A 22781-nucleotide genomic window follows, 5' to 3' on the forward strand; every position below is an offset into this window, starting at 1 on the left:
GGTCTATATCCCAAAGACATCCAAGAAAAATGGAAAAGGACCTATCTATACAAAAATATTTATAGCGCCTCTTTTTGTGGTGGTTAAGGACTGGAAATCAAAGGGATGCCCATCAACTGGGGAATGGCTAAACACGCTGTGATAAATGATTATAATGGAATATTATTGTACTATAAAAAATGACAAGTAGGATGATTTCAGAAAAACCTGGAAAGGCTTACATGAACTAATGCATAGTGAAGTTAACAGAACCAGGAGAATGTCATACACAGTAACAGCAACATTGTTCAATGAAGAACTGTGAATGACTTAGCTATTCTCAGCAATACAATGATCCAAGACTCATGAAAGATCCAAAGGACTCATGATGAAGCATACTATCTGCCTCCAGAGAAAGAACTGATATTGACTGAATATAGACTGAAGCATGCTTGCTTGCTTTCTTTCTTTCTTTCTTTCTTTCATTTTTTCCCTTTTATTCGAGTCTTCTTGTACAAAGTGACTAATATGGAAATGTTTTACATTATTAAAAAAAACACAACTGTCAAAAAACAATGTCAGATTTTCCATTATATTTGCCAGATAATCAAGTTTTTATAAATCAGTGGAGGAAAGTTTTCCATAGGCTAGGATAAGAGGCAGAAAATTCACATATTTTCTTTCACCTATTCAGGCCCATTGGATGTAAAGTAGTCTCCATAATATCTTGCAACTATCCCCCCCTTCTTTCTACCCACATGGTTACCACTCTACTTCAGGGCTTTATCAATTCACTCAAGCCACTGAAACAGTAGCTTTTTGGTACATCCTGCCTCCAGTCTTTTCAATCCATCTTTCACATAGATGCCAAAAAAATTTTTCTAGATAACACTTCTGACAATGTTATTCCTTAGCTGAAGAATCTTCAGTGGCTCTCTGTTGTCTCTAGTATGAAATAACTGATTTATTGGCTTGGTATTTCAAGTCCTACATAACTGAGTATCAGTCTGCCTTTTCATAATGATATCCCAGTACTCTTTCATGCAGTCCATGTTTCAAACAACTGGCCTAAATGTTATTCCCAGAACTTGCCATTCCATAGTTCTGTGTCTCGTATGGGCAATTTCCACTTGTCTGGAATGTATTCTTTCTCCACTTATTCTCAACTGAGGTCCTACTTCTTGTAGGAAAATCTTTCCTGATCCTCCACTCTTGTCGAATGATTTTACATTTACTTATCTGTTCACATGTTGTATCACTTGTTTTCATCTGAACTTGACAAAGGAGGGTTGAATGGCCCACAATGGGTATAGAAATATATTAAACTCAACAAAGAATCAGGTGGGGACAGAGAAATGGGAGAGGGAAGAGGGACATGAAGAAGAATGGGTAGAATTAGAGAGGGATCAATCTTAAATAAAATGAATAATCTTTGGATAGTGGTACATGAAGTGGGGACTAAAAGGAAGGAAAGGATCAGAATCTATAATGAGGGAGTTGGCAAGAAGAAGAAAAGGGAAGGAGTGGAATGAAAACTGACTGAATAAAATATAGATCACCAGTGTTTAGCACAATGCTCTCCTCAGCATGCTTTTTTTCCTTTATAAAGGTGGGAGAGGAGGAAAGAGAGGAAAAAACAAAAGGACAGGCTTGATGGAAATATGACTATGAATTGACCATGAGTCATCATTATAAATGCAAATGGAATGAACTCACTTGTAGGACAGAGTAAGATAGCAGAACAGATTAGAAAGCAGAGTTCAATAAAATATTGGTTAAAAGAAACAAAGACTCAAATAGATTAAAATAAAAGGTAACAGCAAAATCTATTTAATACTTTAGCTGAACTAAAAAAAAGCAACGTTAACAATCAGATCTCAGACAAGGCAACAGCAAAAATAGATCTGATGTGAGATAAAAAGAAAACCTATATTATGCTTACAGGCATCACAGACAACAAGTTAATATCAACACATAACATCTATGCACTGAATGACATAGCATGTAAAAACTTAAAGAGCTTACAGGAAGAAATAGACAGTAAAACTCTAATTGTTAGGGATCTCAATGTACTTCTCTCAGGTCTAGACAGATCTAATGAAAACCAAGACAACAATGAAGTAAAGGACCTGAACAGAATTCTAGTAAACTTAAGTAGAACAGATCTCTAGAGTTTACTGAATGGGAATAGAACCTTAAAACCAACCAACCAACCAAAAAACCCCAACCATGCTGGGAGGGCATAGAAACTTCACTAACAAATGTAAAACAATTAAACACATACTTCACTGACTATGACGTAATAAAAATTATACTTTATAAGGGGCCTTTGAAGAAATGATTAAATGTTAAATGAAGACTAAATAACTTAATCCTAAACAATTTATGGTTTATAATTCAGTAACAAACCACGATTCCAGAGGACTGAAGATGAAGCATGCTACCTACCTTTTACTAGAGAGGTGATAGACTCAAAATGTAGAATAAGCAATATAATTTTGGCTCTAATCAATGAAAGAATTTGCTTGACTACACATACTTCCTAAGGGTTTTCTTTTTTAATATATATTTTTTAAATTGGGATGAGGGAGTAAATGAGAGAAAAAAAATAAGTGTTCATTCTAAAAAATATTAAAACAGAAAAAAGAATCTTGTAGAATTTCAGTTCAGACATGCGGTTTGTGAACTTTAAAAAAAACTGTGATATCTATTTCAATATAACTGTTTGCCTTTGTAATCCTATGTATTTTATTTTATACATTTAAAAACATTTTTCTGACATGGGGTTCATAGGTGTCATCAAGCTGCCAAAAGTAGCCATGATTAAAAAAAAAGTTTAAGAGCACTTGGTTTAGGCCAAGAACAAACTAAACATGACAATAATCCACAAATGGACACACAAAGTAGTATAACAGGTCACATCATAAACAAAGAAGAGCAAGAAGAAAATACTTTTAGTAATACCTTGACAGGAAGATTTCACGACCACACAAGGGACCCAAAAGATTATTAAAGTATAAAAGATAAATTTTCTGATAAAGGTCTGATATCCATGGTCAAATGATTACATGTAATTCTGAAAGTCATTCTTTTTTCTTCCCTTTTTGGTGAGGCAATCAGGGTTAAGTGACTTGCCCAGGGTCACCAAGCTAGTAGGTATCAAGTGTCTGAGACCAGATTTGAACTCAGGTCCTCCTGACTCCAAGGCTGGAGCTCGTTCCATTGCACCACCTAGCTGCCCCATACATGCAATTCTCCCAGTAAGAAATCAGTCAACACCCATATGGAAAAAATGCTACAAATCACTAATATTTTTAATGCAAATTAAAGCAATTCCCAAATTTTACTTCACAAAGACTGACAATGGTGACAAAAAAGGAAAACGAAATTGCTGGAGGGGCTGCAGGAGGGTAGGCACATTAGTAGAGCTATAAAATTGGTCCAGCTATTCTGGAAGACAATCTGAAATTATATTTGCAAAGTCACCAAGATGTATACTCTTCATCACAGGAATTTAGGGAAACCAATACTTCAAAGAAACCAAAGTTCAAAGAAAGAGGAAAAAGTTCCATATGTACAAAATATTCACAGCAGCTATTTTTGTTGCAGCAAAGAACTGGACACAAGGGGTTGTAAATCAATTGGGGAACAGCTGAACAAATTACGGCATGTGGAGGCAGCTAGGTGACACAGTGGATAGAACACTGGCCCTGGAGTCAGGAGGACCTAAGTTCAAATCTGGCCTCAGACACTTGACACTTACTAGGTGTGTGACCTTGGGCAAGTCACTTATCCTCATTGCCTAGCCAAAACAACAACAACAACAACAAAAAACAAACACAAATTATGGCATGTAAAGCTAATGGAAAATTATTTTGCTATAAAGAAATGATGAGGGATCTTTTCAGAAAAACCTAGGAAGATTTATGAACTGATGTATAGAGTAAGTGAGCAGAACTATGAGAATAATTTATAGAACAGATAAAAGACTTAAAAATGAACATAACAACATAATGAACATAGAAAAGAACTCTGAAAGACTTAAGAACTCTGATCAATGTAACAATAAATCATGATTCCAAAAATCTAAAGACGAAATATGCTACCCACCTACTGAGAGAAGGTGATGGACACAAAACAGAGAATGAGATTTACATTTCTGGATATAGTAAATATGTAGATTTTTTTGCTTGACTAAGACTATTTGCTTTTAAAAAGATAAAACAATTGAAGAGATGAAAAAATTTGTTTGCTTTATTAAAGACCTTTATAGAAGTTTGAATACTGCAATGCAAATAAACAAATTAGAAATTTCCTAATTTCTCATGTTGTGGAGACATTAAATTTCAGGGTCCCTTACTGAGTATCAAAGACATTGTGTTAGTGTAGAAAATGAGAATAATTGACCTAGGGCCTTCATTTCAGCATTAGATATTCAAGGAAAGCCCTTCCTACGAACTCATAGGATTTCAGCAATATAAGGACTATTAGGTATCTCTTTTGCCTTGTGGAAATCCAAGGATAATAATTTTAGATTATCACAGAGAAGTCTCTTTTTTTCAATTTGTCTGCCATTATACTAGCATAGTTCTTTATCACCTCTTATCTGGATAATTAAGGGTCTATCTTCGATCCTTCCTGTACATTATTAAGGTTAGAGACTAATATTCCTAAAACACTGTTTTTAATGTCATTCCGTTGCTCAAAATTCTTTGATGGTTCCCCATGTAGATAGTTAAGTTTAAATTCAAGATTTTTCACAATATGGCTCTAAACTATCTCTGAAGTCTTATCTCTCACTATACCATATCTTCTTAACTGCAATCAAACTGGGTTATTCATTATCTTTTGAGCATGAATCTTCAGAATTTATCATCATATCTCAGCTACCTTCTCATGCTAGAACGTCTCTTCTCCTCTGTAATCTTACCCCAGAGGACCCTTTTCTCCCAACAGTGAGTTCCTCTCAGGGACACAATTTTGTAGAGGGGCCTAGGCTGGCCAACAAAGGTACCCCTTCCAAATCTACTTCTGACTCACTGGATTTTGTCACCATCCCCCTGAATGGATACCTTTCCTTACTTCACCCCATACTTTTTAGCTCCTTTTAAGCACTGTCTTTCCCCATCAGAATTTAAGTTACTAGGGGGTAGGAATTATCTTTCTTTTTACTTATATTTGTATTCCTAGTGCTTAGCATAGTGCCTGGCCAATAGTAAGTATTTAATAATGCTTCCTGACTGACTGGTACCCTGTATGTATTCCCATTTTTGTTCCTATCCCTTTCTCGTGTAGAATATTTTTCCTGAACCATTTTAGTTTATATAATTCTTCTTCCCCATCAAGTCCAACCTTTCCCATGAAGTTTTACCTGATTTCTCCATTCCAGGGCAATTTATCACTCAAATTTATTTGGTACTTCAGCATATGACAGCCAGGAATTATATCTTAAAATTCTTTGTATTTCCATTGTACAATATACTGCTTTGTACATATTTAGTGCTCAAAAATGTTTGTTTATGAACATAAATAAAGTACATGCTTTTAAACTCTCCAGGACTTCATGAAAAAGGGTAAGATTTCCCCTACCATTACAGTTCCACCCCATTTACAAAAGAATAGAGACAGGACGCTGTCCTAGAGATCACTGAGTCAAAAATTGTAATTTCAATAAGTATAACCAAGGTGATGGATGAAATTCACCAAAAGATAGTTTATATGGCAGCCCCTCATGGATGACTTCTTATAATCAAAACAGCTTGACACAAGGACTCCTTACTGTTGTCTAAATTTTCAAATTTAACAAACAGAAATGATCTACTCTTATTAAAAAAAAAGGTGCCTGTGTGTATATATACAGACATAAACACACATACATATGTATGTATGTATGTATGTAAGTATATGTGTGTGTGTGTGTGTGTGTATCTATCTATCTATCTATCTACCTATCTATCTATCTATCTATCTATCTATCTATGAAGAGACTTTTAGCTGGTAACAAATTCTACATTTAAAATATTATAAGCAGTTTGGACCCAATCATATTCTTTAAAAATGCAAGATATATAAAATATAATATTGATTAACTGTCTTTTGGAGAAAAATTATGAATTCATTACAAGTGAAGATTGCCACTGATGTAAATCTATTACATAATTTTATGCATCAGAAATTATTATTTACTATAAAAGTTGAAATAAAAAAAAGGAGTTTTCATTATATTACCATCATTCTTTTTAGCAACAGTTTATTACAGTAGACCTTTTCACTAGGCTTAAAAAAAATTTTTTTTAAAGGCATTTGGGGTTAAATGACTTGCCCATGGTCATACAGCTAGTAAGTATCAAGTGTTTGGTATGAGGCAGGATTTGAACTCAGGTACTCCTGTCTTTAGGGCCGGTGCTCTATCCACTGCGCCACCAACTGTCCCTTCACTAGGCTTTAAGCTACAATTTTACCTTTTTACTAACCTGTGAGACTATCTGGACGAGGTGGCACCATCCTCTCATAAATGTCATATTGTTGCTGTCCAAATTGTTCAATATCATGAATAGTTCTTTGTAGTGATGATCCTAGATGCTGTGGAACTGCAGTCATTCCAGAGCGTTTTGGGGAAGATGAGCCTACTTGGGCATGGGATGGAGAAGCTACTCTAGTCTGTGCATCAGTCAGTGTTAAAGGTGAACCCACTCTGACTGCTGTTTGATATTGAGAAGCTGTTCCATTGGGGTTAGCTGTTTGCCTTGATGTGACAGAACCAACTCGCCGTACAGCAGTGGGAGAAGCAGGTCTTTGTGTGGCATATGGAGATGCCGCTCGCTGGGCAGGTAATGTAGTAGATGAATACACATTTGAATTCAGTGGTCGGGAGTCAGTTACTGATGGAGAGCCATATCCACTACCCAAAGAAGTTCTCAGTGACCCCCTTGAAGGAGAAATGCCAGTACTGATCACATAGGAAGGAGACTGTGCTCTAGATGGAACAGAACTCACTCTTCTCATGGTTCGATTGGCAATATTTACAGAAGGCTGATAAGAGAAAAAAAAAAGGATTATTTCCTCCCTCAGTTTCTGATGTTTAAAGTTAGATAAAAACACTGAGTAACACAATACAAAAGCCACTTTAAATATTTATTTCATAAAGTGAGTTTTTCTTCCCCATGATCTAGTGTTAGAAGTTAAATTATATCGATAGCATTTTTTCCTTTAACATTATATTCCTTTTGTTTAATCTTCACTCAGTTCCATTCCAAAAACACTAGAATCAGTCAACAAACTTGGATCTAATGACCTTTAATATTCCTTTCTCTGTTGTCTTTATTATTTTTTTTGTCTCCCTCTGGCTTTGAGTATTTTTATTAACAAGAGAAGTTATTATTTTTCTAAAGTACTAATATATAACTTATGAGTGCAGGATTTTCACACATACATACTTTTTTCCTTCCTAATGCAGCTGCGTCAAAATAACCCATGACTCAATATTTGAATAGGGTAAACATTAAGGTAAAACAAAAACATTCTATGAGAGCACTTTATGCTAAATATAAGAATTTACACCTGTGATTTAGGTACTCCAGAAGAAAATTAGATTCATAAAGTTTGCATTCATTGGACTGTAATATAATTTTACTGCATATACAGTATTCCTTTATTTTATACTTGAAATGTTTTAGTATGTAACTTTCTATAAGGCAAATCCTATTCTAAAATGGTGGGTATTCCCATATCATACTGGGTGCCCTAGTAGTATATCTATAGTGAGTTTATAGGGATTTATAGTTATAATCTTAACAGTTCATTTTTCTTTGTATTTTTGCCACTTGTAGGATTTCTCGACATCCTCTAACTTATCCTGGACAAAAGACATTCCTCGTTTTTATGAGGATACAATACTCTCTACATTTGTAATTGATATTTTATTTTTTCCTCCTTCATGGTACTTATTATATTGAACTGTAAAACATAAAACAATCATTTTAAAAAAATTTAAGAGTACAGGTCAGTTATAAAACTTCAATTGCCCACAGAATGCCAAGAAATAATACATTGATTTTAAAAATTATCTTGATAGATTATGTTTACCTGAACTAAAGTTTGTCCCTCAGCTCTTGAATTTCTCACCAGATGGTTATTACTTGAGCCCAAGAATGAAAGCTGTTGTCTATTATCCGCCTTGCCCAAATTCTGGCTGTTGTGGAAACTACCTGGTTCTTGGTATCCACTGTCAGAATAAGAATTCATTTGTGTTGAACTTCTTGAGTTACCCAGTGATCCTGTAGGATTTAAACCAGTACAGAAAGATCTTCATTACATATTTCTGATGTACAAACTTTAAAAGGAAATTAAATTAGGATCATCTCTTTCCCTAAGAATATTTAGAAGATATACAACAGACCCTCACTTTCATGAAGAGATGTTTGCTCTGGTGAATATAGAGTCCCTTGTTCTGCTTCTGTCCTTATAAGATAGGTGTTGGGATGGACAGTATCAGAAGCTCGAGGTTTGCTTACTCCAGTATTTGGCACATCTGTAAAAGGCAAGTTTAGTCAGTTAAATCTAATGATGTTATATAACATATTGAAATGTTTAAATTATTTACCAACAGCATACTCTAATTTCTCCATTAACACATTATCATTTAACTCAATACATATAATTTGCTTAATCTTATCTATAACTATTTAAACTATTATATATGGAACTAAACAGTTAGTCGTAGTTATATGAGTTCCAGAATATTCTGCAACAAAATTGTCAAATTTCATGTCCTTCCAGACTAATTGCCAAAAATTAGCTAACAATGTAAAAATCCCTTGCCATCTACTAAGCAACTCTGTTCCGTTACTGAAAAATTCCTCAAAGCCCAACTTTTTCAGGAAGGTTACATCAATTAGTGTAACTAATAGCCACCTAAAATAACTTAAAAAAAAGATTCTTCATGTCCATTAACTTTTAAGTTACATGCAGCTCATAACACTATGCTAGAGGATAATCTCTTCTAAGTCAACGACTTGTCTTTTTATGCTCCTTTATAACTACTCTCATGCATACTTAAAAATGAATCAATATGCATTTATTAAGCAATGTTATGAGTTACTCACAAGGAGTTTGCATTATTTAAAAAAGGTTCCCACCAATTATCAAGCATTTATTTTTTTCCCTCCCACCTTTCTCACCTACTAAAAAAAGAAAGAAGCAGATAAACCCTTATATCATATAAACATAACTAAGCAAAACAAATTCTGATGCTGGCCATGTGCAAAAATGTGTTTCTCATTTTGTATCAGTCAGAAATTGATAATTTTTTTCATTGGGTCTCTGGAATCATGGTTGATCATTACAAATTTTCTTATTTCAGTTAAAGGTTCTGTACATCCTTCAAATCTTCTTTCTGTTCTTCTGGATCCTTACTGTTCTTCACCAGTAGTGGCCAAAGTTTAATATTTCTACCTCTACATTTCTCATATCTGACTCTTCTCTCTACTCACATAGTTATTACCTTAGTTCAAGCCATCATCACTTCTAACATAGATACTTTTTAACAGTTTCCTAGTTGGTTTCCCTGTCTTAAATCTCTTACCACCATTCCAATCCATCCTGCATGCATCTGTCAAAACGATTTTCTTAAAGCCAATGAGATCTAATCAGATCAGTTCTCTATTCAATAAACTCCAATGGCTTCCAGGATAAAATATAAACTCCTCAGTTTGGCTTCTGAAGCCCTTCACCAACTGGCCTCAGGTGATCTCTTCAGGCTCATCTCTCTTTGTCCTCTGCACTGTGTGGTCCAGATAAGCTGGCCTTTTCTCTGTTCCTCACATTTGGCAATCTATCTCCTGCCTTTGCATTGGCTGTCTTATGATATGGAGCATCAACCAGCAAGATCTAATCATGTTACTTGGAAACATAATGAATTCTGTTTTGGACATACTGAGCTTGAGGAGATCCTGAGACACAGAGTTTGATACGATTAATAAGACTGAAACTCGGAGAAGAGTCTAGGGCTGGATATATAAATCTGGGAATCATCTGCATAAAGAGGACAGTTAAACCAACAGAAGCTGATGAGATGACTCAAAAACAAAAAAGTATAGAGGAAGATGAGAACACAGCCTAGGACAGAATCTTCAGGAACACTCACAGCTGGGAGTACAATGGGAATGAAAAGCCAGCAAAGGAGTCTGAGAAGATGAGTCAGCCAGATGGGTTAATCAGGAGAGAAGAGTGTCATGAAAACTCAAAGGAAAAAGTATCTAGGAAGAGACAGCAGTCAGCAGTGTCAAACGTCTAAAATAGGGTGAGAAGGATTAGGACTGAGAAAGGATCATTAAGAAATTAAGAAATCATTGCTAACTTCGGAGAGGGCAATAACTATCAGGTTAAAATTAAAGAACTCTGTATCTAGTACTCAAAGTCGCAAATACTGTTAAAATGCATTTCCTTATCTATCTTCTAATTCTATCAGTCAGTCTATTCTATCATATGAATAAAAGTTTAATTTTAATTACCTTCTCATTCCAAACATCTCAATGTCCATTGTAAATTTTTAACTGACCACAGCCTTAATTTAACAGCACAAACCTATTCTCCAAGTAAACAATAACAAAATCTCCTCCATTTCCCAATTCTTGATTTTTTGGATACTCTCTCTTCTCTGATTTGTACCACTGCTCTTGATGCTTTCCTTACCTGCTTGCCTGCTCCTTTTGAATCACCTTTGTGGAATCATCCATATTCCTCTAACTGTGGGCATATCCCAAATATCCGTCTAGGTTCCCCTTCTCTTCTTGCTTTGCATTCTTTTTTGGTGACCTCATCAGCACATATGGGTCAATTATCATCCCTAAACACATAGCTCTCTAAATATCTAGCTCTAGAGTCTTTCTTGATTTCCAGTCCCATACCACAAAATATTGGACATTTCATATCAGAAGTCCCATTGCCATATTAAATTCAATATATCCAAAGTAGAACTCATCATCTTTTCCCTAAAATCTACCCTTCTTCTTCCAAGCTTTCCCATTTCTGTTAAGGGTACCACCAGCCTCCCAGTCAGTTAGGCTAGCAAAATCAGATTTATCCCAGATTTATTTCTCCTCCTCCCTCATCTAATAAAACCAGTCATTTGGCACCGTATCTTTTCAATTCTATTTCAACAATTATTTCTTATATCCACTCCTTTCCACTCACAGGCTATCACTTTAGCTTAGACTGTTACCCTTCTTACAACCCTCCCCACTTCCCAAGACTACCATGATAGCCTCCAAACTGGCTTCCCAGGTTTAAGTTTCTATTGTCCTCTACACAGATGACAAACAGATCTTTCTAAAGCAAAGTCCAGTCTATGCCCCTCCCCTCCTTAAAAAACTAAAATGGTTCCCTATTACCTCTAGGTAATACAAACTCCCCTGGCATTTAAAACCCTTTCCAGCTTAGTTCCAACCTATCTTTCCTGGCTAAATATCTAGCTCTAGAGTCTTTAATACATTAATCCTCTTTATGCATTCTATAGTTTAGCCAAACTGATCTTATTGCTGGTTCTGACATACAAAATCTCATTTCCAGTTTACACAGCTTTGTACATGTTGTCCCCAGTGCCAGGAACATTCCTTCCTCACCTGCTTGTCTTATGAGCCCTAACTGCATTCAAAACTTAGCTGAAATAACACTTTGCCATTAGATATTACCTGGTGCGCTCCCCACCCCCAACTCCATTAAAAAAAATTCTGTATGCGTGCGTGCGTGTGTGTGTGTGTGTGTGTGTGTGTGTGTGTGTGTGTGTGTGTATGTATGTATGTATTTATCATCAAATAGACCCTAAGTTCAAAGACATTGCACCAGGAGAGACAAAATAAATACTTAATTGAGGCAGAGTTAAGTGACTTTTAGTGTTCTGAAGCTAGATTTGTACTTAGGAAGATGAGTCTTCCTGACTCCAGGCTCAGTGTTCTATCCACTGTGCCACCTAGATGCCAGATTTAATTAATACTTGCTCATTAATTTGGAATCATAAATGCAAGCAACTGAAAATCATGGCATTTAAAAATCCTTATAATGTAAATCTATACTGTTTTCTCTACTACCACCAAAATTTTCATCTAATTCCTCTTTTACCACTCCTTGGGGCAGGTAGGTGGCACAATGGATACAGCACCGGCCTTGGAGTCATGAGGACCTGAGTTCAAATCTAGCCTCAGATATATAACACTCTCCAGCTGTGTGACTCTGGGCAAGTCACTTAACCCCAACTGCCTCACCAAAAAACAAACAAACAAACAAATAACATACCATAAGCTCCTTGATAATTTCAATGATAAACATTTCTTTCATTTAATTTGCCCAATATATGTTGGTGCTAAAATAATTTTCTGACTCCCTATTTACAGTCCTAAAATAACTCTCTACTTGTATTCACTTGCAAATCATAAATCCTCAATGATTCCCGCCTTTCCTGCTTGCAATCTAGTTAGGGAGAAAGTCATAAAGGTGAAAATTGTGCGGACAATTACTTTCATCATTCAACCAAAAAGCCAGGCCAAAATGCAAATCTTTACCCACTTAATATTTCCCTCTCCTAACTTTGAACAGGGCTATCCTATCTCTTCTTTCTAACAAATGACTGATTTTCAGTTCAGTGGCCTTTCCCTAAACCCTAAAAAGTGGACATAAATTCTGAATAATTCATGAAAACTGCATCTTTCCCCCACAGAATGTTATATTACTTTGTATTTATGGGTATCTATTATCAACTATGCTTATAATTTTGTCTTCTCAAAATTGTAAGCTTCTTGAGAGCGGCAATTATCTCTATAATATAATGGTGAAATAACACGGTTTTTGATAAGATGAATTTACAGGCCTTAACCACAACTTCAGCAGTGGTAAAAATATGACAAATTCTACAAAAAGAGAATGGGGCAAAAAGTTCGATTAAACTGCCTGTCAAGAGAAAACATAGTCTTTAATTGGAAAAAAGTTTAATGCTTCTGTCAATAGTGCAAATATCTCATTAAAGTCAATGCTGCAGTGATATCTCAATTAACTACATTAATGGAAGAGGTACAGAGATATGACTGATCCAAAAATCATTTACATAATATTTTAGCTGCAAATTTATTTTGCTAACTTGCTATAGTTGAATATTAAGATTAGTTTGTATCCCCTGATTATACTGTAATCCTTGACATAGAAAACTATGAGTTTTCAGATTCTTTGAATCTAACAGTAAGGATTCAATTTAGTACTACCTCCCCCCCCCCATTATCACAAATACTATACTGTTGCAGTCATTCTTCCTGGTTTTGTTTATTTAATTCTGCATCAATTCATATAAGTATCCACATGATTTTCTGAATTCCTTACGTGCATCATAAAATGTTCTGCTATTTTTAGCACAGTAACTTGCAATTGCTATAACTGGCAATGCTAGTCTATCAACTCAATGTTCTGCAGGTAGAAAGCCTAATTTTCATACCTACTAGGCTGATAAGAGGACTTCTGTATTCTAAACCCTGAGTTTGTATTAGGGAACTCCATTCTAAACTTTTGTTTACTTGGGTCCAGGATGCTTTGTTAAAATTTCTTATATCATTTTTGGAGGGTTCCTTGCCTACTTATTTAACATATAATAAGTCATAGAACTGATAGCAACAGTCCTAAATCCTACAGTATGAAATTTCAATAAAGATTACTATTTTTGTGTAGTTTATGTGGTGCTGGCTGAATCTCAATTTCTGTCAGGCTGACAGAACTAGAATGTGACCCTATTTTTTTGCATGCTTCCTCTATATATTTTCATTCTTCAATCATCATTATATAGCAATTCCTGAATGATTTTCTGAAAGACTTCTGTCTGAATAAATGCCAAGTTTCTGACAAAGAGTTTCCGAGGGAACTGGAACTGTCTTGCATTGAAGCATAAATGCAGAGAAGATAGCACCAAATTGGACATGTGGATAAGCTCTATATTATTTTGACTTGTAAATAATGTTGAAACAGCAGTAATGAATAATACCCAAAATAAGAATGCTAATTATTACTATCATAATAGAACCTAATTTCATAACAAAAAAGTAGAATGTTTTTTTAAAAAAGAAAAACTGATGAAGTTTTAAATCCAATTTAAAATTTGGTCTGCTATATAGATGGTAGTTATACATGCACACTTATTCTTTCATTTTAAACTGATAAATGTTTTTAGACTGAGAAAACCAGGTGGTACATTGTGTCAGAATCTGAAAAAACAAAATTACTATGGAAACCAGAAGCTATTACTGTTCACGTATACTGCCATATTTTCTTTATTATCACAAACATTCACATATTAATATATATGTATATCCACATATACATGAAAAGGGGATAGACATATGCTGGAAAACCAAGAATGACCCCCCCAATACTCCTTTCATATAACAAAGTGCCCTACACCTCTGATTAGCTGACAAACTACTCTGTCATTTTAAATCTTAACAGAACTTATTTCTAGGAAACATACTGATAAACCACCTTAAAAAGAGCAAGCACAAGGTGAACAATGGATGACTATGTATTCCTAACCTATATTAAAAACACCAACACAGTTCACTCACACACACACACAAAGTGATAAATAGTACTGTATCATTTCTATTGATGATTTCTACTTTTAACATCTTTAAAATGTAAATGATAATGTAAAACAACATTCAGGACAAAAGCTGAATACAAATGCAATAACTGATCTTTTATCCAGGATCAAAATAACTGAAAGCCTAAACACCTTAACAATTTTAAGTACATTTTATACTTTTATGCAAATGAGAATTTGGGGAAGCTAGAGAAGCAACTTTCAGGAAATTCTAGTGTTTGTTCAGAGTCAATCAAATTTCCTTTATCTTCTATGTCTATAATCCAATACAGTAATGACACTCTCAGTGATGACTGCAAAATCCTTAACTGCCTTCTGAATTAATGATTAAACTCTCTTCAGTACAGCACTAGTATTACGTGTGTTCAAATTCTTGCACATTGTCTATATGTGAATGCATGCACATGCATTTGGAGAAAGGGGAAGCAGGTGGGGGAGACAGGAAGGGGATTAGAGGGAAGGAGTTGGAGGAAAGAAATAAAGACAGGAAGGGAACAAACCAACAACCTTTCCTCATCAAATGGGAAAATTCCATTCCCCAATTTCTGCTATGCGGAAATTTGTTCTAATATGGCAAATTTTATAACTGATTAATTTTGCATGTCATTTTGGGATAGCTATCTTTTAAAGAGAGTTGGTGTTCCTCCCACTGAAAGGCACAGAAAATTACTGAAGTTGAGCTAAGAGACTATTAAGTCTGTCATTTGTTCAGGCCCTAAAAGAGGAATGGAGAACACAGAGAAAGGGGTTCAAAATTACATGACTGATTGCAATATTAAAAGTTCATGATAAGAATTTTGAAACGGCATATCATCAATACATGAAATACATTTTTATAATCAGGATGAGAAAATGTCAGATTATGTGAACACTGGTCCTTGACAAATTATACTGAGGAATAATGTGGTATTTTAGGATATTTTGGGGCACATTTGAAATATATAATTTTAATCATATTTACTTTGGGATATTTCAATTTTTCAACTTGCCTATCAGAAAAATATTTGAGCAAGAACATAAATTTGGCACTACACTGTGAGGTTTAATAAAATTTGTGCTCAATTAAGAAAGAACTACCAGAAATATTTTTCAGTCATCATGAGTTTCTTCTAAGCTTGAGCCATATTTAAAGAAGTAGGTATGTACAAAAAGGAGAAGGCTTCTCTTTAATAAAAATGGAATATGAAAGAAATAAGCATAAAATCTACAAAAAAATAGCAGATGATAAAAGGCAGAATAAATGTGAAGAGAATGAGCATTATGATTTCTTTTGGAAGGATTACTCAAAAATATATAAAAGTGAGAAAATGCTATTGACGAGATAGCCAAAGCCTCACTAAATAATTCAAAATTATAATAATGTTTCTAAATCTGCATACATCTATCTGTTTATGCAGTATAAGATAAAGACGAAGGGCTATACTGTATACAAAATCACCACGGAAACTTGAGCCCAGGGAAATCAGTAAAGAAATTTCCACATGCATTGCCGTGTTACATTGTTTCCAAAGTCATATATAGAAATGTGTGGTCTTTACTTCATGTATAGCAGTGTGTGACTACTGGGAAATGCTCAAATGTTCCAGTATTGATAACTTTGCTGCTAACTAACAAACAGTTCAGACTTAACGGCACTATCTTTGGGAAGGGAAGACAATTATATAAAACAACATCAAGGCAGATAGAACTAATTTCTATTTTATTTTGCACTTATCTACCCCATCTGCAAGTCAAAGCCAGGTGATCATAAACCTGCAAGGGATAATACAATTAATTTCTTTCTTATTCCATTCTGATTTGTTATTTAGGAGCTCTGCATGCTTCCAAAAACAATGGAGTGAAGTGGGGTGGGGGGGTGAAGGAGCATGTGTGGGTAGAACAAATATTTACTAAGTACCTACTATGTGCCAGGTACTCTGCTAAGCATTTTATAGATAATATCTTATTTGAAGGTTACTAATAACCTATCTAGTTACTTCAATTTTGAAAGATAACTATTTACAGTATACAAATTTCTTTTCTACAAGTCATTAAATACCGATATTTTACAGACATAATGAAATGTCATTGTAAAATGGATTGTAATTCTTATACAAATAGTAATATCATTTGTCATATTCCAATGTGTTTATCAAATGAATATTTTCATGGTGATGAACTCAGGATATACTTTACTCTTGGAAGCAATATTATTAAAACAAAGTATTAACATTTATCCATATATATGGATCAAGGATTTATAGCACTATTTAAAAGTTAACACTGAACAAGTTGTGGTATATGAACTGAACAAAGTGGGGTATATGAATGTAATGGAATACTATTGTTCTATAAGAAATGATGAGTAGGTGGACTTCAGAAAAACCTGGAAAGACTTACATGAACTGATGCTGAGCGAAGTGAGCAGAACCAGGAAAACATTGTACACACGAACAGCAACATTGTACAATGACCAACTATGATAGACTTAGCTCTTCTCAGCAATGCAGTGATCTAAGACAATTCCAAAATTCATGGAAAATGCTATCCACATCCAGAAAAGAACTATGGAGTCTGAATGCAGATCAAAGCACACTCTCCACTCCTCTTGCCTTTTTTTTTTTTTTTTTTCTTTCTTATGTTTTTTTCCCCTTTGGTTCTAATTCTTCTTTACAACACAACTAATGTGGAAATATGTTTAATATGATTGTACACGTTTGGTCAATATCAGATCGCATGTCCTCTTGGGGAGGGAGGACGGGAAGAAGGGGGAGAAAATTTAAAATTCAAAATCTTATAAAAGTGAATGTTGAAAACAAAAAAAAGTCAACAGAAACTGTGATTCTAGGTACAGTACTGTCCTTTGTTTAACATGAATTCATTTAATAGAATTATAAAGAAACAATTGAGGAATTCACTTATAACTGAGCAGAAGAGCAAGTCATAACTTTCTTATTACTGCCATCTTATCCCTGATGCTATTGTTGAGTAAAGGTTTATGCTCCTTCCACTGTGTTGTGGCTAAACTTCTGGGAACTGGTGAATAACGAAAATTTTGCCAGGCTTAATGAATACCATACTGATACACTAACAAACTCTGATTAGAGAATTTCTGAGCTAAAAAAGATCTTTTTTAAGATGACATAGTTAATATCAACATTATTATACAAAGAGACATATCATTAAGTTGGGAAATGAGAGATAAATGCAGGCATTACCTACTAATTTACTAATCACCAATGGGCAATAACAGACAGTATTGTCTTATCATTAAAGGGCCTCTCCACAGCTTAAAAAAAGCACTTAGCTTTGTGTGCCATCATCTCATGAAGCCCAAGTATATTATAATAAACTGAATGTGCATTCCTGGATTAATACGCCTGAAGACAGAAAGATTACATTCAAGTGACTGAGACAGTTTAAGTATTACATTTATACTCCTATTTAACCAAAGCAGTTAGTACCTTGAAAAGACAGGAAACTCAGACATGCATCTTCAGACAATCAATACGTGGAGAGGAGGAAGATATGGAAGAGTGACGGGGGAGAAGTGGGAGAAGAAAAGAGTGCCAAGGGAGAAAAACTTTTTAAATATACAAAAGATAGGAGTCAAAGACAGGGAAGGTATTAGTATTGATATTGTCATGTTAAATTTAACATATACCTTAAAAAGCTACATCTTATAGATTCATGTTTTCTTATTTTTTTTATTCTTTGTATATGAGATGTTTATGTTTAAACAAGTTAAGTTTATAACAAAAAAATAAAAATCTTAAAAGGGGATGTGATGGACAATTTTGCTAATATAAAGGCCTATAATGATTGATGTATAAATTGCAGAGGAAAGGGACTATGGGAGGGGAGCATTAAATATACTGTCCAACTTGGCTGATACATGTGATGGTAAATTTTGCTAAGTTTTTTTTCCTTTTCAAATTTGGTGCCAATAAAAGACAGGTCTCTGGATGGGTGAGTGGAGAGATATTTGTAAATTGACATAATATGAAAACAAAATAGTATTACATTTTCTGAGAAAAAAAAAAAAGAAAACTGAGACTGGGACTTGCTTAGGATCACATGGCTATAAGGGTTAGCAACCAGTAATCAAACCCAGTTCTGTCCAGACTCCAGGTCAAGAAGACCTTCCACTACGCCATTCCACCTCCCCCCCTTTTGCTATGCCTTAACCTTCCTGATTTTGTCCCACTCCAACATTAGCTAGGGTTTTAAAAGAAAGATGTTGACCCTCAAATTGTAAGCTAATTCAGAAAAGATTGAATTAGTGAATATAGTTGAAAAAAATTAAAGTGACACAGTGACTGAGAAATAAAGTATGTTCAAGTGCAAAGGACTTAAAGTCACATAATTCTGAGTCTATAAAGTATTTGTCCTACCTGTTGCACATTTTTGAGACAAAGAGCTGTCTGTATTCAAGCAAAAAAAAAATTGTGTGCATGGTGTTTACACTAATGAAGAAGACAACATGCAAACGACTATGTACATACAAGATATACAGAGCGTAAAACTGAAGGTAACATCAGATGGAAAGTAGGATTCTGAGCTGAGTCTTGAAGGAAGCCAGGGGATAAAAATAGCAACATCTTATCTGTTTTTAAACTATATTATCTTAAATAATAACTGACATTTACATGCTACTCTAATGATTAAAAACTTCTATTTGAGTCTCACAACCTTTGAGATCGGTATATACGTATTATTACTTCCATTTTACAGATGACTTGTTATGATGCTGCAGTACAGCATGGAGTCACCTCCATAGTTAGAAGGCTATTCTGATAGTAGACAGGCCACTTGGTGATGAACTTGTTGGACACACCAACCCATGAATTACAAAATGGATCTCAGTCCTATATGCCTGAGGATAACACAATTTTGAGGGTGTTAATGGATTGATTCTCAAGATATGTGCTTGCTAAACATGTCCATGACTATTATGCAGTGGTCCACCATAGATCAAAAGAGGGATTAATTACTGATAGATGTTGTGGGTTTCTAGATGTTCCTATCTGCCAGTGACATTGTGCTGATTGTCATTATCCTACAAGATTGTATCTGGCTAGTATTTATATTTCATCAGTACCTTCTGCCTCTCTGACTGCAGGGTAGGGCCATGGGCTGCTGGGCCTCTGTTTAAGGTAGAGCTCAGCCCAGTTTTTCTCCACTTTTTATACCAGGCAAATAGCTTTTGGACTTCTTTAGAACTTGATATCATGCCCTTGTGTCTGGAACTGTCTCCATATTACCCCCAGCCCCCAGCTTCCTTTTGTGTGTTGTCTTCCTCCATTTGATAAGAAACTCCTCAAGGGATGAGACTATATTTGTTTTTATTTGTATTTGTATCCCTACTGCTTACTTAGCACAATAAATTTGACTGATTACATCAAGTCCCAGAACAATGCAGTTATATATAAAATATTATTAAATATATTAAAATAAGATATATGTATTATATAAAATCTCACATATAAAATATTTAATCATTCATAAAAGTTTGGTCCAACTCTCCAAAAAGGAAAAACCATGTGGATAGACAACCTACACAACTTTTGCATTAGGATATATATCTTGGACTTACATTGGAAAACAGACAATAAGGTAGGTAATGACTATAAGAGGATGAGAGAGGGTTGGGCTGCCTTTCAGCATTTAATGTCTCCATATCTTAGTTTCCTTGTCTGTGAAGTGAGAGGTTGGATTTAAAGGTCCCTTTTAGATCTAAAATCTAAAATCCTATGACCAGTTGCAAAGTTCTTTCGATAATATAAAGCTTCTCTTTGAAACAAAGAGCCATCTATCTTAACACTGATATTCTTCAGGTAATATTGTAAGGCTTCTAGCCACTGAATACTAGAGTTGCTGAAGAATTAAAGTTGAGGATCACCCAAATTTGGGGCATGGGGGTATGGAGGATGTGAATGAGCTTCTAACACATCACAAATAATAAATTACACAAGAAGAATAATGAGAAAGTTTGAGTTAACTGATGGGCAGCCTGCCTGCTCAATGAAGTATACCAATGTGTAGCCAGGTAACATCAAGAGAATGTGAGGAAGTCATCCAGAGATACTGAGTGGAATATAGTAATTACATTAAGAGAACTTGAGCAACAGTTGGTTAGGATGAGCAGGCACGGATATGTTAAAATCTACATTGCTGGAGGAAATATTCACATTAAATGAGATAACTGATTCAGTGAAGTTTTAGATTATTTACAGATAAGGCGGCTAATGGCACAGTGGACAGAACACTGAGCCTAGATTCAGTAAGGTCTGAGTTCAAATTTACTCTCAGACAAGTCCTAGCTGTGCTACTCTGCGCAAGTCACTTAACCTCTGTTTGCCTCAATTTATTTGTAAAGCATTTAGTGCTGTGTCTGGCACATAGCAAGTGCTACATGAATACTAGCCATATGATGATCAGGTTCAGCTATCTAATATAACCACACAAAGTCTTCAAAAACCCTCACAAAACTTTCACAAATGTGATATACATACATACCCACATACATGTGTGAGTGTACGCGTGTGTATGTTGTTATTCAGTTGTTTCAGCTGGGTCCGACTCCTCATGACCCCACTGGGAGTTTTGCTGGCAAAGATACTGGACTGGTTTGCTATTCCCTTCAGGTATGTCTGTCTGTATGTATGTATGTATGCACGCATGTGTGAATATACACAGACTTAAATATATATGCGTATTATATGTATACACACATACAGTTACCTTTGCAAAGTAGTAATTCATTAAAAGCAGCTAATTATAAATAGGAAGAAGAAAAAAACCTTTAGATTGAGATACTTTGATAAAATCTAGGTCTCTCAATTTCTCAGTTCTCAAATAGAATACCAACCTATGATGAAACTTGTACCAAACTTCTCAATAAGAATTTTCAATACATGACTTGATAATAATATTCTACTTATGAGCATCTGGCAAAACATACTTATATTTCTTATAAATCCTATACAAGTCTAGTGAGGCATAAAATATTTTCATTTAAGTTCATGACTTATTACATATATATATATATTTCTATATACACATATATTTTTCTATATCAAAAATTACTATGGAAGGAAGAAAAATGAAAGATTGATTTGGATTATTCTTTCAATCTTTAAACTTGGTATTTATCTGGATTTAGGCTGGAAGGTGGTGAAGCAGAGAAAGGAAACTGTATGTCCGTATATTTTAGCTATCTAGCAAGTACACACAATAGAAATATATGATGATTATAACTATTAAAATTTAATAGTAAGACATTTGGTGAACATGAGCTTTAATTTTTTTTGTCACCAAAATAATTTTAGTTTGTCTAGTTTTATAAATAAAGAAGCAGCATGACAAAGTAGGTAGACAGCGAATCACGGAGTCAGGAAAACCTGAGTTTTCTCTAGGTTTCAGTTTTGTTGTTTCTAAAATGAAGGGAGAGCACTAGAAGGCTTCAAATCTATGATCCTAAAAGAAGAATGCAAATGAGTGGCATGTCCTAGAAAAATTGGGTCATGGTACCAAGGGCTAGAATTGGCTAAAATTAAGGACACAAAAATAGGGTTTTTTTTCCCTCTAAAACTATACCTTGGGAAATCACAGTGAAAAAGACTAAAATTACTTGTTTCTTTGCTTCTGCTTTTTCTTCCAAAGTTGAGTGGGTAGGATAGGAAAAAAAAGGTTATCAGGGAATGATATGTAAGAAAATAAATAGGCAGTATTTGGCTCTCATTATTGAATTCAAATCACCAGGTTTGGTTGTACCTCAGCATAGATTCTAGAAAGAACTGGCTGATGACTTTGGAACCACTCACTACTGGTGAATCCTTTAAGATCTTGGAGAAGAGAAGAAGTGCTCAAGGGCCAGGGAAAAGACAAGGTCATCCCAATTAAAAAAAAAAAGCAACCAAAACCTAGACAGAGTCTGCAAATTATAGACCAGTGAGTCTGACTTTTATTCCTGGTAAAATTCTAAGATATTTTATTTAGGGATGGTTTCTTAGCACTTAGCAAAGGAAGCAGTGAACACTAAAAGGTAAAAGTCATGACAGATTAATTTCATTTCCTTCTGTGACCATGTAACTAGACTGGTACATTAGGAGAATGCCAGAGACACAGTATAACTGGAATGAAGCAGAGTATTCGACAAGGTCTCTCATGTGAATTGATTAAGATGAAA

The 22781-nt window shown here is 34.8% G+C and overlaps 1 protein-coding gene across 1 annotated transcript in view; it reads right to left on the bottom strand.

Annotated features, from left to right (window-relative positions):
- The window catches only part of PKP4 (plakophilin 4), a 245444-nt gene that overhangs the window by 60170 nt on the left and 162493 nt on the right, over positions 1–22781 (bottom strand). The window contains 3 exon segments of the mRNA XM_021004877.1: positions 6453–7011; positions 8065–8255; positions 8384–8509. Coding sequence (XP_020860536.1) covers positions 6453–7011; positions 8065–8255; positions 8384–8509 — 876 coding nt within the window.

Source organism: Phascolarctos cinereus, unplaced genomic scaffold (assembly GCF_003287225.1).
Source record: "Phascolarctos cinereus isolate Bilbo 61053 unplaced genomic scaffold, phaCin_HiC Scaffold_726;HRSCAF=1367, whole genome shotgun sequence".
In the NCBI taxonomy this organism is placed as follows: Eukaryota; Metazoa; Chordata; class Mammalia; order Diprotodontia; family Phascolarctidae; genus Phascolarctos; species Phascolarctos cinereus.